Source organism: Melospiza melodia, chromosome 9 (assembly GCF_035770615.1).
Source record: "Melospiza melodia melodia isolate bMelMel2 chromosome 9, bMelMel2.pri, whole genome shotgun sequence".
NCBI classification, from domain to species: domain Eukaryota; kingdom Metazoa; phylum Chordata; class Aves; order Passeriformes; family Passerellidae; genus Melospiza; species Melospiza melodia.
The window spans coordinates 18,489,312-18,501,801 of record NC_086202.1 but is presented as its reverse complement, the minus strand read 5'-3'; the positions used below and the strand labels follow the sequence as shown (position 1 = coordinate 18,501,801).

The following is a 12,490-nucleotide window of genomic DNA, read 5'->3' as shown; positions in this document are numbered from 1 at the left end:
TGTTGCTTAACATTCTCAAGTAAGTCTTGCCCCAAAGGTTTTTGTGTTCTGCAGGAGAGGAACAGTTTTGAAATAGCTGATAGAACTACCCTTTGAGAAAATATGGTTTTCAGAATTTAGGCATTTATTAAAATTTTATTTGTATAAATAAAGAGATTAATGAATTAAAAAGCTTGGATTTTCCCAATATATTACTTTTTAGTGTGAAGCACTGAGAAGTGGAGATATCAAGATTAATATCCGGCTTGTGGTAGCCTGGAACTGTGCCATGTGACATTGAGGTATTTCAGAATTCCAAATATTTTTCCTAGCCAAGCCTCACAAATAAGGAAAGAAAATATTTCTCCTAAAATCTGTGAAAATGAGTTTATTACCTTATAACTTCTTTTGGTGTAGAAGAAGGAGAGCTCTTGTAATGGGATCCAGCTTCAGCTAAGGTCTCAGTGTTCAGAGGGTTTGATCCTGGTAGAGGCCAAGCACCTTTGTTATCTTTCAGTGCACACCCCAGCACTGACAGTGAGGATGCAAAGATCTGGCAGAAGCTCCCTTTGCTATTAACACCAAATGCACCACTCAGCATGTTCCAGCCCTCTGATGGCAGGCAGGATTTGGCATGCATTTCTGCCCCACCTAAAAATCACCTGGCTGGATAATGCTGTCTACAGCTTAGCTATCAATATTTATTTCCCATCAGAAAGTCATTTTTCGTAATCATAATTCTTCCGAGGAATTCAAAGTCCTGGAGTCAGCAATTTACCCAGGTCGGTGCTCTACAAAACCAAACATTTTCTCATTGCCAGCTGGAAAAATTTCAGAGATTTCTTTGGATGTTGCAAAATACCTGCATTTGCATGGAGCAGGCTTTTTCCCCTCCACCTAGACTTGAATTGCACAACATAAAGGCAGCATAAAGTATTTGCTCTCTGATTCCTAAGGAAGAACTTCAGCTTTTGCAGGAAACCTAGAGCTCTTTGGAAGCCAGGCATTCCACAATGGTAAGTCAAAGGTTTAGATTGGTTTGGGTGTTTTTGTAATGGGGATACAGATAGGTATTTGCTTTAAAAGTGCAAAGGAGAGCATTTAAGAGAACCATCCAGTTACTCATTTTAAATGTGGCTATATTGTATTTCAAACCTGTAAGATGCAAAGACAGGAAGACACCTCTTGGAAGATTACTGTGAATTTTGCTCTTTGCATTGGAATTCTTTGCAAGAAGCTGTAAAGGCTTTCCTTGCTCTTATCCTATCCTCAGTAATGTTTGTGATACCATTCGGTGTTTTTGAAACATTTAGGACCATTCTTTTAAAACTTATAAATGTGAAGCACAGACTCAAATATTGTCCTATTGCAACAAAAAACGTGCGCATATTTTGTCTGTGTATTTTTTCTGTCCTTCATTTTGATCCCTCAAATTGTGTACTCTTCTAACTCTTCAAGCTTCCAAAGGTGTCTGCAGAATCTAAATCAACAGTTAGGCAATAATAAATAGACTAACACAATCCTATGGCTTGGTTCTCCTGTGATTTGTGCTCACATAATCCCAAAGGCACAGACATCAAGAAGTGCCTTTGATGAGCATCTCAGGAATGGCATAGGTTCTACAGATGAGGCAGCAGTGTCTGTAATATATGTTGATTCATAAGAGGGGAGAAATTTCCATTTGCTTCTTTCTCTCTACAGAAGAGCTTTCTGGCTTTCCTTGTTGCAGTGGGCACCATGGTGACCCTGGCTGATGCAGGCTGCAGAAATTCACTTCAGGTTCCAGGGAGGCCCTACAGTGGTAGAAACAAGGGAGATCCTCTGACCTGATTGCTCTGTGGTAACTTGGCTCTCTGTGGAAATGCCAGGAAGGGCACAAAATACAAGGGAGGGGAAAGACAGTGCAAAAACAGAAATAGGGGTATCCGGCAGCAAGTTGCTAAAAGTAGGGGAAAAACAAAGTCTTCCCCTGGGCTGCTTGTGGTTGCAGCAATATTCATGCAAGTGGTGGTAGCAGGCCACTGCTATTCCAGCACATGGAGCTCATTCAGGAGTTGACATCTTCTTTAGGTGAAGGCTTAAAGAACATGTTCTGTTTTGCTGCTGTCTTATGCAGGCTGTAGGTTGAACGGAAAACTGTATCCCTTTGGATTCATTGAGAGGACAGAAAATTGCTACAAATGCCACTGTGACGAACGTGCAATGCAGTGCTGTACCATGTAAGTTTGAAATTCTTGGTATCATCATTGCCTGTAGGATGACCACAGCTTTCCATTGCTGGGGATAAATGGGTTTGTAAGGGTACAAGAGAGCTTTTTCTCACCCACGTCACAGAGCTTGTGAAAGCCTCATACAGCTGTCGATTGTTTGTATCCTTAGCTGTGTTTGCCTTTCCTCATTTTCTGCTGACTGGGAGTGGACACAAGCCCTTCCAGGCACATCCAGTTGGTGATTGCCTTTCATTTTTAGGGAACTTGTGAAGCTCTCTTTGACTACAGCTGTCTTTCATTATCTCAGGAAGCGGGGGTAGGTGACTTAGGTGAGGTTTCCCTAAAGAGCTTCTGGTGATCCGAATCCCTTTCCTGAACTGATTTTCTCCAGTGAATATGCTGAACGTAGAGTGACAAGGCTCTGCTCTGAAGTATTTCTCCAGCCTTCTCCTTTCCTTCTCTTGCTTTCTCAAAAGCCCAAAATACCTTGATGATGATCTTTCTCTTTATTCAGGTGGCACAGTCTATCAGGGAGCAGCCACCAAATTGTATGCAAAGTAGAAATAATGAAAAATTAAAGAAAATAGAGAAAAGATGCGAAGCCCATGCTTATGGCACTGCAGAGTGCTGTGCTGAGCATCCTGGAAGATCTTCACAGTGCAGTGCACAGGGCATCATTTGAGGCTCTGGAAGCTGCAGCTGGTTGGTACTCAGCAAGCTCAGCTGCCCTTAGGCATGGTTTGACCTGTCTCACTGAGTTGTAGTTCAAGCTATAATGACTGAAGTATTGAATCTCTTATTGCTCAAAAGCTAACACTTGCTTTCTCTTTTCTCTGACAGCTATTTCATTCCTCGTTCTTATGACAAAGAGAAATGTAAAGTTGTTTTCAACAAGAAGCGCTGTCGCTATGATGTCCTGCAGAGGGATGACCCCTCACAGCCATGTTCTTCTGGCTTTTCTGGAGTGTTGTAACCCCTGCTGTAAACCTCTCTGCACTGGGGAATTCCTCTGCTTCCTACAGATGCTTTGCCATCACAGAGAACTACAATGACATGAAGAAATCTCATAAGAGAGCACTTCAGTAGCTGCCTTCTGACCTCCTAAGAGTTGTAATTCAGCTTACCAGATGCATAATCAGATAGTGTCTCATTTCTATCAAAAGGTAATATTCATGTTCGTAATATTAGTTGTGAAAACTTTGTGTTTTAACTGATTCATAGATGTTAACTTTTTAATTAAATAGGATTTCATTCTACTAGTTTCCTTTTTTCAACCTGTATTTATTTATTTTCAAATTAGACCCTTATTACCTGTAAGGTCCCAAGAGTTTCTGTATAATCTGGGCACCAGTTTTCTTACAGATTAAGATGACTTTCTTAGTGCAAGAAGATTTTGAATCTGAACAGCTCAGCACAAACAAGAGCTGGCACTTGAGAAGAAAGAAAATTAATTCCCATGGGTTTACCAGGCCAAGGAAATGTAGAGCCTTGTCTCATAGACTCCAGAGTATAAACTGTATTCATTGACACCCAAAAATTGCATTAAGATGTTTTTAAAAAGACATTTTTAGTCTCAAGGTGCAATTGTATTGGTTTTTCTATTACTAGTGTAGCTGGTAATACTGAAACTTCCCTTTTTTTCCCCCTCTAAATAAAACTAATTTAGCAATGAAATTCAGGAGTCTTTCATCTCCCTTGCTCCAAGCTGAGACATGCTCAAGAACATTGCCACAGGTAATTTTTACTGGTTTGGGATTTTTGTTCATGAGATTGTCCATCTGCAGGAAAGTAGATAAATACATCACTCATCCTCTGAATTTTTTATTATTTTTGCACCACCAAAAATTAATGAAATGTGTAAGGCAGAAAGAGAGAGGTACCAATTCTGTTTTCCATCCTTCACAGAAATGAGACTAAAGAAAACCTTGTTGAATTTTGCTAACTTCCTCAAAAATCCCATCAGAAATTCCTCTCCAAATGAGAAATATTTCTGTGTTGGTAAAACACTGGAGAATAAGTTTTTCCTATTTTTATATCCACAGTTATACCATACAAAAGCTCCTTAGAAACACCCCATTATTGTCAGAGTGGGTCCAAATTTCAGATGCTAAAGATTTTATAGCACTCAAATTCAACCTGTTGACACCTATACCACACACGTATTTAATCTGCTGCATATTTCACATTTTAAGGATTTCAAAAATAAAATGCTAGCTGTCATTTTGTGAAAAAAAATTACATGAAACTTGTTGCATTTTCTACCCTGTTTCAGCTGGCCATTCCTTTTTGCTTTCTCAAAGAGGGGGAAAGCAATTCTCCTAGCCCCAGTTTGCTCTCAGAAAGTGATACATTACTTTCAAGAAGTACTCCAAGACATTGTGGGGGTTTTACAGCAGGGTTTCCTGGGCTTACTTCTTCACACCGCTGCATAGTGCATACTGTTATTACAAATGAAACAGCCCAAGAAAAATTCTGGTGAAACCTGCCAGAGATGCAAGTCACAAAATCTCTCATGGTGTTCTGTTCTAGTTCCTGCCCATCTCAATCAGACAGGAAGGGTGTAGGACTAGAAATGGCAGGAAGCAGAATTTGACACATTACAGAGGAAAACAGCAAAGAAAAAAGAGAAGAGGTCCCAAAAGCCAAGATATGTTTTGGATTTGGGGGAAGAATTCTGTGGTTGCTCTCCCCATCCCAGTCTGTTCTGAGACCTGCAGCAATAACTTCCAACCATGGCATTTAGTGTTCATGGAATCAGTAGCTAACAGGTTTAAAAATGGAAAAAAGAGAGCTGAAGTATAGTGTAGGAGGGATATACACAAAATTAACTGAATTTCCCCAGAAATAAGTTTAAAGGATGCTGAACTAAATAACTGTTGGTATGAAATAGAAGTTAAAACTTCTTTCATTTTGTGCATGCCTGGGCAGCTTGTGGGACAGATGAGCAGATAATTTGCTACCACCTGGAGGAACAAAGGCACACTCCCAGTGCCAGAGTGGCCAGAGCAGTGTCCACTGCTGCACCACGTAAGTTCCGCAAAAGCAGAGGCACTACTGGACAGAGCTACAGCAATGCTCCAACCTGCCACCCTTCCTACATCTAACTCCTGAAGCCATGGCTCTACAAAAAGTCTTTCTCACACATATATGGTTTTCATTTGCTTAATCAGCTGCAGGGTCAAGATAACAAGCTGTGTTTGGAATCACTGTGGGTTTTTTAATTTGTGGAATACACTTTTCTGTCATTATTCTGGTTCACTGAAGACTTCTCAGACGTTTTTTTACTACACATCTTGAGACGGAATGTAGGAGTGCAGGATATTTAGCTTTTCCCATAAGCTGGAGATACCTTTATTTCTGAATCTGCCACTCTTATTCATTTTGATTTACTGCCTCTGGACTTTTCTTGCTGGTACAGTATCTGTGGCCATCTCCCTCAGTTCTACCCACACTTCGGAGATGGAGGTCGCCTTGTTGCAAGCATGGCCTGGTATTTGTGATTGGCCCTTTAGATCTTTTTGTCTGTCCCTATGTCCCTTGCTTAGCACTGATCCTTTGTCCTGGGATCATGATCTGACAGGATTTTCCAGGCTAGCTGAGAAATTATCACGTGTTTTAAAAATGCATTTGCACCAAGATAAAAAACTAGGTGTTTCTCATCCCACTGAAACTGCATTGAATTAAAACTGAAATTCAGCTCGGGGACGGGGACTTGGCTACACATGGAAGAAGGCAGGTGTGTTCAGATCAGAGAAGAAATGATATTATTGTCTCAATCTTGGGTCACACAGGTTGAATTGAAGTCTCAATTCAAGTTTCTGCTCTGCCATCTGTTACCTGGGACAAATTGCTCACAGTGCCTATGTACCTTGCTATAAAATTTATACAATTCTTTGATAATTCCTGTCCTGGGAGAGATCTGAGGGCCTAGGCTTTGAGATTTGTGGGTATATGAACCTCAGACTTAAGAAAAGTGTCTCCACCAAGATAAAACTTCCTTCTACCACCTTTACAATATGTTCTTGTGTAAACAGTGCACTGTATATTTTAGTGTTTGCATGTGCCTTTCCTTAACACAGTTATCCTTTCTCACACACAAATGTGACAGACTTTAATAAAGTAAAACCAATGTACATTATACACAGCGTTGTCAGTTTAATGTCAAGAAGAGTTTATTTGTAAAATCATGTTTACTTATGATCTGTGAGCTGAAATGCTTCATGCTTCCTCTTGTTCTTCTCCTCTCAATAGTGGTGATAGTCAACATACTGGGTTTAGTGACTAGATACACAAACTGCTGTAATGGGTCCTGCACTTACTCTCCCACACAGGAACCTCACATCCTTGATCCCTCTCAAGAATCTGCCTGAGAATTTGCCTGAGAAGCAAAATATTGAATGCCAAGTACATAACATGCAAGAAGAAAAAAAATTAAATAGCTCAGTAATTTTAACAGAATAAATGCAGTGCAATTTGATGGTCCTTTTATTCCAAAATATCATGGAACATTTGTTCCAGATCACCTCTGAGGACATGGAGTGGAGGAGCCAATACCTTGAGCAGGATTCTATGCTACTTGCCACAGTATTGTCAGCCTAGAGAAAATTGTTACTTCTCAATACCTAAAGGTTACAAAGAGCCAGCATGAAAACCTAGGGCACATCCTTAGGCATCTCACAGGTGTTCATCAATTAGGTCAGGCAGCACAGGAGCAGGACTTGAGAAGGGATGCTGTGAACTCTCTCCATCTTGACTGAACCAGCACCAAAGGCAGCTTTGGCCTAGGATCAGGGATCACTGTCCTACTGTGCCTTTCCCCCTCCCCTTTAACTGGAAAATGAACAGTCTGAAACACTGACAGCATCCCAAACCACAGTGCTGTTCAACTGGCTTCATACAGATTTCTGGGAGATTCAAAGGGGATATGTGGACTGTTGATTTCAATATTGAAATTCCTAGGACTGACATGTCCACTCCACTGATTAGGAGTCAAGGGTATGGTAGTTATCCTCCATTTCAGGGCAGGGTGTAAATCAGCACCGCCAAGTCTAACTTACTATGGACAGGCTGATTGTCACAGCTCCATCAAACACCTGCAAGCACTGCTTCTCTTTTCTGTCATCCTGAAGAGTGATAGTCCAGTAACTGAAGGAAAACCAATTTACCCAACTTTCTGAGTTGAAAGCCAGGTAAGATGTCACTGGAAGTAGTGGTCTCACTGTGACCTTCTTTGCACTAATTCTGGCCTCCTCTCATGGACCTCCGGAGCTACCTCTCAGCTCTGGAGTTTGGGTAGAGGATGTGGAGTAGCCAACCCAACTTGCAGTTCTGCCTCTACTCCCAAAACCACACAAGAAGTCACCACAGTTATGCAGTCAGAGTAATTAATTCGGGTATTGCAAACTGTGCAGCTCTGGTAATAAGGGATAAACTTCATCACCAAGGAGAGCCACAAAGCTTGAAATACTTGAACCTTGTAGGTGAAAGCTAAGCAAAAGGGGACCATACTGGACCTCTTTGCTATCAAATTACTGTCCTTGGAAAGTGTGTCTGCCCCTGACATATACAGCCTCTGCAGAAAAGGAACAGTTTCTCAGTGTCTACAAGAATTAAAAAATAAAATATGTAATGCCTATTTCTTCATAGAGGACCTGAGCATGTGGATCTTCTACATGATGGAAAGCTGAAGAAGGAAGAAAATGGTTACCTAGGACCCATGTTTTAAACCCGAGATGGATGAAAATAAGCACGCAATTTTGTTGTGATTGACAACCATCATGTCTCTAATGGTTTTCTCAGGGCAAGTGCTAATATTCCTTCTAGGCTTGAAAAGTGCTTCCTGTAATTGCCTCCCAACTCTGGTGTGGCACAAAAGCCACGCCTATTTCTCCAGAGTCTGTCAGAACAAACCTTTCTTCCTGTGTAATTGCCTTATCTTAATGCCCACCCCATGAAGTCATTTTGCAGAACCTTCATTGGTGCTGGACATGCGTGGTCAGTTTGCTCAAGGGCTGTTATCACAAATTTCCTCTCTATATAAGGTCCCTGAGAAGATGAGCTTTCCATCTCCCCTCTGGAAGTCTCATAATTCTGCAAGAATGGTGAGTCCTTACATCTTGTACTGTAAAAGACCATGGTATATTGCTATGGATTTTAAAGAAGTTTCTGTTGGATTTATCTCAGTACTTGGCACATTATGAAACTTGGAGAATGTATAAATTCTGTGTTATGAGAGCAAGAGTCAAAGAGAGATAAAGGCAGGTAAGAACTTAGGGTGAAAAATCAGGATTACATCTGAGCACTTCCCTGAACTCAAAAAGAAGGTATTTTGATTTTTACTCCTTTGTCACTCTGATGCAGGTTTGTGGGTTTTAACCTCTCTTCTGCAAAATGAAACACTAAATTTTCCTCCTCTCATCTCTCAGTAGTGACTTCTTTTTATAAGTCACCAGTCCTATTCTGTCTGAAACAACACAGTTACAGTATGTGTATGTGATTGTTTATTCCTGGTCTACCCGGAATAAACATTTCTTCTCTTGCACTTCAAACATTTCAAACTAATATTGAAACTTCAGCTGAATTTTCAGAAGAAAACCTCACTAACAAAGGTCACAGAATATAGAATTACCTAGGTTGTAAGTGACACCTACAAGTAAGGTACAGGGCCAAGACCTGAGTATTCAACTTCAGCTAAAGTTATTTCACTTGTTCCTAATCTTTCAATATTAGGATGAAACATTCTGTAGTTCTACAGACTGCGATAAAGAAGTTTTTGCAACTGTGAAATTAGTGGAAAAAAAAGTTGATGACTGAGCCTATAGATAAAAAAAGGACTAGAAAATTTAATGGGTAATGCAAAGGAATGGAACACACATTTTTCACAAACAGTAGCTGGATCTAGCAGTCAATGTTTGATGTTAACAACTTGGAAAGACAGACATTTTCTCTGCTCCCATGTGATGCTCTGCCTCTGCTTCTTCAAAAGGTTCCGTATTCCTGATAAGTGTGTTAAAGTGTCTAAACTGCAAAAGATAATTGGATTTTAATTTGAAACCACAATGTATTTCTTGTTATTTATCATCAAGACATCTTAATAGCTACTGAAGGATTGATATGAATTCTGTTTCCTTGTTCAGAACACCATCTTGGCCTGCCTTCTTGCTCTTGCCATCAGCATGCCACTGTCTGATGCTTCTTGTTTCTATATGCCATTCAAGCCAGGGATGTCTAATGGTGTGGTTGTAGGTAAGAACTGCTCTCAACCTGACAGACATCATCAGAATCACTGCTTGATTTGTCCATTCTGTGCAATTCATCACAATTTAGAAATAAGTGGAAACAGTGGAAAGGAATCAAAGGGAAATGGGGTGTGGAGAGCAATAGAATAGAATAGAATAGAATAGAATAGAATAGAATAGAATAGAATAGAATAGAATAGAATAGAATAGAATAGAATAGAATAGAATAGAATAGAATAGAATAGAATATGTTGTTAAAAGAACAAGTTATCTGGAGAGCTTCACACAGACCAAATTACTAATGATCTTTTCCCAGGGAAGTACACAGTTTTAGTTTACTCATCTGCATGAAGTAGTAAGTAATATTTTTACCATGGAATCACATCTAGAAATCAGAGAAAGGAGAAGTGTAAGTGTGTGTAGCCAGTATAAAACAGGAAACAGATATACAAGTATTCAGCACCACACAATTTACTCATGTCTTGTTTCTGTATCCCAAAACAAATTCCTTAAAGCAGAATGGCTGCATCCCTTGAGTCTGCATCTGCCCTTCCTGAACACAGCTAGTCTGTCACTCTACAGATGAGTGGAGCTGCGGGAAAAAAAATTCCCACAAGAGAAGCATGCAACTTTTTTTGACACAACAGGAGTTGATGTGTGCCAATATGCAAAAACCCCCGAAGTGGTATAAATACAGTTTTACCTGGGAAAGCTGTTGCTATTACTTGAAGAAATGAGTTAACATTGCCAAAGAATAGAACATTTATAGGTGAAGACATAACCTAGAAGTCCCAGCACTCTCTCTTGTTCTGTTCTCATAAAATTCTGCTTCCCAGATCAGTTATTTAGGAGGCCTATGGTCTATTCTGTGACTGCTGAATAGGAAATTTACATCCAACATTTGCATTCTTCCTGCAGCTGAGGAGTGGGAAAAGCTTTTTGACCAGATGTAGTCTTGCTTTAAAGGAGGAGACAACAAGAGATGGTGTTAATAGGAAAGTCAAAGCCTTTTGTAATTCTGGCCAGGTCTGCGTCTAGTTGTCTTTCTGCTGGGTTCTTCAAATTCCATACTTGAAGATGAACTTGAAGATGCACCAGGAAACCCCATGCTGTTAAGAACCTCAGAGACAGAAGGACACAGGTCTCTCTTCTCCATGCATTAGGGTAGCATACCCTGCTCTGTTGGGGAACCTCTGTGTTTGGCATATGGGATGTTAATGCACAAAGCCAGCAAAGATCCCACCCATTTTGTACATCCAGCAGTCAGTGCAATGGTCTGATACTGAAGGCTGCTCATACTCTGCATTTTCAGGCTGCCTTGATGGGGAAGGAAAGGTCCATGAATTTGATTCCAGATGGAGGACCGAGGACTGCAACGATTGCTCCTGTTCCAAGACTGGAATTGGCTGCTGCACCAGGTGAGTTCAGAGCAGCAGTGGGGTTTTCCCTCTGCTGCCATGACACAGCACAATCCACTTCCCTTTGCACAGGAGTTCCTGAGAAATAACAATAATCCTTCTCCCACTCATTTCCTATGACAAAGTTATGCATAAATCCAACACCATCCTCACTGAACATGCAAGAAATTCCTCTGAAAATTAGAGGTTTTATTTAACAAATAATTCTTTATTTAAAGTAAATTGAATATTTAATTTTTCTCAGGGCTAAAACATCAGGCAAGTTACTGATTCAAGAGAGAACATTCTAAGAAATTTCTATTGATCCTAGTCCAGATCTTCCCAAAGCCACACATTGCCTCACTTTCCTCTGAGAAGCAGCTCAAGGTACCTTGGCTGTAATGTTTTCCATAGTGATACCCAACCACTCATGCAATATTAGTTGCATACCGTGGATGAAGAGAAGAAGCAGTGATATTGGAATAGCAAATAAGCACAACAAACAGCCCTTGGGTGTTGACCAGAAAAATTAAAACTCTCCCTTCATCCGGATTACACAGCAGGCCAAGTAACAAACATTTGAGCTAGGACCTTGGGGCAAGTTCCCTTTTCTGCTCCCAAAACTGAGTCTCCTCAGTACAGATTCTTCATACCAAAGGTGCAGATACTACCTGAAGTGCAAGCTGCTTATTTCTTGGTCTCATCACCTCTTTTTCTTTTCCCAACCACAGCTATATGACACCAGTTGGCTATGATGAAGACAAATGTGAACGCATTTTCAGCAAGGACACTTGCTCTTATAAAGTAGTGGAGAAAGATGATCACTCAAAAGAATGCCCAGTCCATTCATGGGTGGGGTAGCAGAAGAATGATGGATTGGGGGAATATTTCCTTTTATTGTTCTGATGGTTCCCTCACAAATTCAAAACCACTAAAAATGCAACTGTTGAGTGAAATCTACTCCTAAATCCAACATATAATGAAACTGAGAATCTACTCACAAAAATCTCCCTTGGTTTCTCTGCCTTATGCTTCACCATGAACAAAGAACTGACCTGTTCCTTCCTTGAGGTCAGACATTAAAGGTGACATTTTAAAGCATCCTTGGTAGCTGCTAATCTGTGTTCTTCTCTTGTCATATTTCAGTGCCAAGGGGCATATTCCATAATCTGTGCACACCTGTATCTTAAAGCTAAAATAAAATCATATAAAGCATCAGAAATTCATGTGACTTCTTTTCTTCTTTAAGGATGAAAACCAAAAGAATTAAAATTTCAAAAACCAGGGGAAAAAACAAAAAGCTACTTGAAAATCTTTCTAAATGCTCTGTTCTCTATAATGTCTTACATGATTAACTTTTGTCCTCTATGGCTTCCTGGAGACCAGCCTATGGGCTGCAAGACCTATCAGCTACCCATAAAGTATAATTGAAGGCCTCTTCTAATGACACCATGCCTAGCATAGACTACAGCACTTCAGGGTTGAGGCTAGAGGACTTGAAAATAATTTCTGAGAAGCAACTCCACCCTGCTGCATTGAAACTGTAGGGTTGCTCTTTCTAATTTTGACCAAAGGAGGTGACACAGAAAGGGGAGCAGTGTGGATAGAGAGAGATGTTTTACCAGGGAAGGCAGTGATAAGTCAAGGGGCAAAGGTTTTAAACTAA

The 12,490-nt window shown here is 40.3% G+C and overlaps 1 protein-coding gene and 1 long non-coding RNA gene across 6 annotated transcripts; both read left to right on the top strand.

Moving 5' to 3' along the window:
* Window positions 1–856: 856 nt before the first annotated feature.
* Window positions 857–6,327, top strand: LOC134422013 (uncharacterized). Of its 5 annotated transcripts, XR_010028715.1 has the most exons (6): window positions 857–995; window positions 1,681–1,819; window positions 2,096–2,198; window positions 3,030–3,352; window positions 3,856–3,923; window positions 5,118–6,327. It is a non-coding gene; the product is annotated as an uncharacterized LOC134422013 (long non-coding RNA). The 5 variants fall into 5 exon arrangements; XR_010028716.1 differs by lacking the exon at window positions 3,856–3,923; XR_010028714.1 differs by having other exon boundaries at window positions 3,856–6,327.
* A 1,824-nt stretch (window positions 6,328–8,151) lies between these two features.
* Window positions 8,152–12,046, top strand: LOC134422012 (beta-microseminoprotein-like). Its single transcript, XM_063163609.1, has 4 exons — window positions 8,152–8,290; window positions 9,326–9,434; window positions 10,740–10,845; window positions 11,556–12,046. The coding sequence occupies exons 1-4, from the start codon at window positions 8,177–8,179 to the stop codon at window positions 11,683–11,685; spliced, it is 459 nt and encodes a 152-aa protein (XP_063019679.1). The 5' UTR covers window positions 8,152–8,176; the 3' UTR covers window positions 11,686–12,046.
* The last annotated feature ends 444 nt before the right edge of the window (window positions 12,047–12,490 follow it).